Genomic DNA, 4,632 nt, shown 5'->3' with positions numbered 1-4,632 from the left:
AGGGTGCTCACAGCTCCTGATCATCAAGGGATGCCCAAGGACAAGATCAATCCAAGGATTAGCAGACAGATAAGGAGCTTTCCTGAACCTGTCTTTTCAGTTTCCCATCCCAAGGGGCGGGGGGTGCAGGAAACAATAAAATGAAAATGAGCACCAGCATCAGATAGCCTGGACTCATCCACCTTAGTCTGACCTGTCCCGTTTTCCAACCTGCAAACAGGAAGATGCCCCCAGGCAGTGCCCTGGGAACAGGCAGGATCTGTAGGGCCAGGGGGAGGGCACAGAGGGTGGGATGGGGTCTGTGAGCACTGACAGGGAAGAGACATGGACAGGGAAACACTTCCCGGGGGGAGAATCTCCAGGCAGCAGCGAAATGATCAGAAATGAGAGGAAACTAAACCTGGAATTGTTATGGGAGGGAGAACAGAGAAAAGTCCCTGTGATCCCCTGCAGTGCAGATCCCTCCTGTGAGCAGCCCCCTGGCCTCCTCTCCCACCCAGCAAAGCCTCTGCCCTCAGGGCCGGGGGCTCCAAGGCATGGAGCAGCTCCTGTGCAGCCAGAGCTCCAGTTCCTCTGCAGAGCACAGGGGCTGAGAGCAGCTGCCCGGCAATGCTGGTGTCTGGGAGGTGGCTGCACAGCTGGGGAAGGGTGACGCTGTCTGAGTGCCCGGCTGCCTCTGCCCTGGCCTCTCTCACACCCACCCTCACCGCATTGTCCTTCTTGCTCCCCTGCTCTGGGTCACTGCTGTTGGGATCTTGTTCTTGCTGTCAGGCTCTCTGGGGATGGCAGTTTCAGCTGCAGAGTCACAGCCTGATCTTGTGGGTCCTTTCCTGCAGGTGTGTCCATGGGAACACGTGTCCCAGCTTTGCTCTGACCTGTGGGGTGTGGGCAATGCAGTCTGTGGGTCTGGGGACTGATCCATGTGTGTCTTGGGCTAAACGTGGGGTGCTGAGACCTTGGGAAAGGTTGGACATGTTGTTCTCTGCGGTGGATGCCCCTGCTCTCAGCAGTGCCTGGTGGCTTTTCAGGGTAACATGGGAGTGTGATCAGCCTCTGTCTCAGAAAAGTGCCAGCCCAGGGCAGCTGGAGCAGGACAGAGGGACAGAGCAGCTGCCCTCACTCTGCACTGACCCACAGGCATCCTCTGGTCTCGCAGGACTCACTCTGTTCTCCCTGAGTGCAGGAGAAATGCTGAGGGCTTCTGACACCCAAAAACACTCCCCAGGGTGGGAGGGCAGAAGCAGATGTAGAAACACCAGACCTCTCCAACTCAGTTTCTCAGGCCTGGGGGTACAGATGCTGACAGTCCCTTCTGCACCAGGAGCGGTTCCAGCTGACAAAGCCGAACCCCAGGACTGGCCCCTGCCCACCCAATCACACAGGGTCAGGCTGACTGCTCAAGAGCCCCTGGGCAGAGACCCTGCTCTTCATTGCACACTCATCAAGCACACACGAGGGCTCCAACCAGGACGTTCTCCTGGAAAAAGAAAAAAATGGGTCTCTTTGTGGGAGGGTCTGTGAGAAATGGCTTTGGCTTTTTCCCAGAGAAGTCTCATCAAAACCGTCACTGTCTTTTCCTCCTTGCACAGGTCCTCATGCCCACAGGTACCTAATGTCCAACAGCAGCTCCATCACCCAGTTCCTCCTCCTGGCGTTCACAGACACACGGGACCTGCAGCTCTTGCACTTCTGGCTCTTCCTGGGCATCTACCTGGCTGCCCTCCTGGGCAACGGCCTCATCATCACCACCATAGCCTGGGACCAGCACCTCCACATCCCGATGTACTTCTTCCTGCTCAACCTCGCCCTCCTCGACCTGGGCTCCCTCTCCACCATTGTCCCCAAATCCATGGCCAGTTCCCTCTGGAACACAAGGGTCATTTCCTACAGAGGATGTGCTGCCCAACTCTTTTTGTTTTTCTTTTTCATTTCAGCAGAATATTCTCTCCTCACTGTCATGTCCTATGACCGCTACGTTGCCATCTGCAAACCCCTGCACTACGGGACCCTCCTGGGCAGCAGAGCTTGTGTCCACATGGCAGCAGCTGCCTGGGCCACTGGGTTTCTCCATGCTCTGCTGCACACGGCCAATACATTTTCACTGCCACTGTGCAAGGGCAATGCCCTGGACCAGTTCTTCTGTGAAATCCCCCAGATCCTCAAGCTCTCCTGCTCACACTCCTACCTCAGGGAAGCTGGGCTTGTTGTGGTCAGTGCCTGTTTAGCATTCTCGTGTTTTGTTTTCATTCTTTTCTCCTATGTGCAGATCTTCAGGGCCGTGCTGAGGATCCCTTCTGAGCAGGGACGGCACAAAGCCTTTTCCACCTGCCTCCCTCACCTGGCCGTGGTCTCTCTCTATGTCAGCACTGGCATATTCACCTACCTGAAACCCCCCTCCATCTCCTCCCCATCCCTGGATCTGGTGGTGTCTGTTCTGTACTCGGTGGTGCCTCCAGCAGTGAACCCCCTCATCTACAGCATGAGGAACCGGGAGCTCAAGGATGCCCTGTACAAACTGATGACTGATATTTTCCTGAAGCAGTAGTCTTCTCATCAGCTTCTGCATAGCAGTTATAAAACAATTCATTACATTACATCTCTCTTTTTTTTTTTTTTTTGTAGTTTATTTTTCGTCACTAGAATATTGTCATCCCCTTTGTAATTCACTCTCTTATGTGCCTTTCTGTCTGAGTGGATTTTTAAATAAAGAGTTGTTTTTATGTGTTTAACCATAACAAAGGCCACCACAAATATTTGGGAATATTTCCTGAAACCCTTACTCCAAGGTATTTTTGGAGCTGCAGGGACAGTTTGTGTGTTTGTATGGAAGGAAATAAAGTGCAGGTACGGCAGTGTCACTGGGGAGCACCATCTCTGGATCTTTGGGGGCTGGTTTTTTTCCACTTCCACAGTTTCCTTCCCACCCCTTGTGTTGGTTCACGGCTTGAGTGCTCTGGCAGCTTGGTCACCATCCTGCTGTGTATGAGACCTGTAACTGCAGGCAAGGACAGGCAATGGGCACTGCTGTGACAGAGCTGGCGTGCATAATGAAGGGTGATCTCCTCAGGGCAGTGCCTGTATGTTTATGTGTTTTTACAGAGTTCCTCTCAAGAACAAGCCCAAGAAAGTTGCCCACAGATGCAAACCCCATTGTACAGCTGATCAGTGTGTGTGTGCAGGGCAGGCACACAGCAGTGTCCTCTCACAGCCAGGCCTCCTGTCAGACCTGCAGGACCAGCAGAGCAGGGTACGACTGGTGCCTGTGTGCACTGGACACCCCTTTGGAAGGAGCCTCAGGTCAATCACCATGCATTCTCCCTCAGGACTACCGTTTCTAACCCTGGCTCCCACCTTAGCTCAGAGAGGTTGTTCTTCTTTCCATGAAGATACATTGAATGAATAGGTCTGAAGTCCATGTTGCACTGTACAGGTGAGTTGTAAACATGCACATCATGTATGTGAGGTGAGATGAACCCAAGTGAGCACAAATGCCATCAGCTGTTCTGTGGGGGTACCATGAAGGTCTGCTTCCTTGAACTGGGATCTTCTTCCTTGAACCAAGGTCCATGTGTCCATTCCTCATGATGTGGGGAATCTGAGATGAGTACAGAGCAGGTGACACACGAAAGGGATGAGATACTTCCCATCCTTTGAGTGTCGTACCAGGAGGCCAGAGGGACACTGTGGCTCCTGCCTCTGTGTGAAAAAGGGACAGACTCCGTCTCTGAACATCCCTGGGTGCATAAGGAGTTCTCAAGGCCAGGTCAGATCCGGATGCTTAATGGAACCCTGATATTGGTCAAACTCCTGTTGTCTTCCCTGAGCGGCAGCAACTGTAGCACAGCCAACTCAGCCCCGGTTCTAAGAATGTGTCATGTAAATCCAATATCGGGTGATAACGTGTTGGGTGTTACAAACTACTTGATCATAGAGAAGAAATGGAAAATATCTTCTGTCAGTAAGCTGGAGAACTCTCCAGTCAATGAGCAGGTTCCTATGGGGACCTGTAATTGCCCTGGTATTCACTGACCAGGGAAAGTGGCAGGTGCCAACAGTCCAGAGGATCTTGAGACAACTTCTTAACATGGCTTTTTGGTGGGCAGCAGGGGTGATTCTCACCTGGATCTGGAAGTGGCAAACAAGGAAGAGCTGGTGAGGGATGTGAAAATCCATGTCCACCTTGGCTTTTGTGACCAGGAAACAGTGGGGTGTCAGGCACTAGAGGGGAGAGAGGAAGGCCAGCAGCAGAGCACAGGCTGGTGGGCTCCAGAATTCCACATAATAGGGGACAACTGCCAATAGAGGTGGTGACATAGAAGTAGGTTTGAAGTGTGAAGGAGCTCAGGAAATAAGATCAACCTTACAGGACAGCCTGCTCCAAGCACAAGAATGATCTCTCTGAGTTCCCATGAAAAGAAGCATTTATCTTGTGAGGCTGCCCATTTGAACTGTTGGAGCTCCAGAGCAAAAAGGTAGCACACAGGAGGTAGAAGCAGGGGGAGCTGCAAAGGAAGAATTTAGAATCCTTGTCCAGGAATATAGAGATGATGACAAAATTCCCCTGGAGATGATACCTGCAGGGGAGGCTGAGAGAAGCAAGATGAGCTGACACTGCTTCGTTTGCCAAAAACA

At 52.4% G+C, this 4,632-nt stretch overlaps 1 protein-coding gene across 1 annotated transcript; it reads left to right on the top strand.

The window, feature by feature from the left end:
- The first annotated feature begins 1,612 nt into the window (after positions 1 to 1,612).
- Positions 1,613 to 2,545, top strand: LOC136113885 (olfactory receptor 14J1-like). The gene has a single exon (XM_065859124.2). The coding sequence runs from the start codon at positions 1,613 to 1,615 to the stop codon at positions 2,543 to 2,545; it is 933 nt and encodes a 310-aa protein (XP_065715196.2).
- Positions 2,546 to 4,632: the final 2,087 nt, after the last annotated feature.

Source organism: Patagioenas fasciata, chromosome 29 (genome assembly GCF_037038585.1).
Source record: "Patagioenas fasciata isolate bPatFas1 chromosome 29, bPatFas1.hap1, whole genome shotgun sequence".
Taxonomy (NCBI): Eukaryota; Metazoa; Chordata; class Aves; order Columbiformes; family Columbidae; genus Patagioenas; species Patagioenas fasciata.
This window is presented reverse-complemented; position numbering and strand designations above follow the sequence as displayed.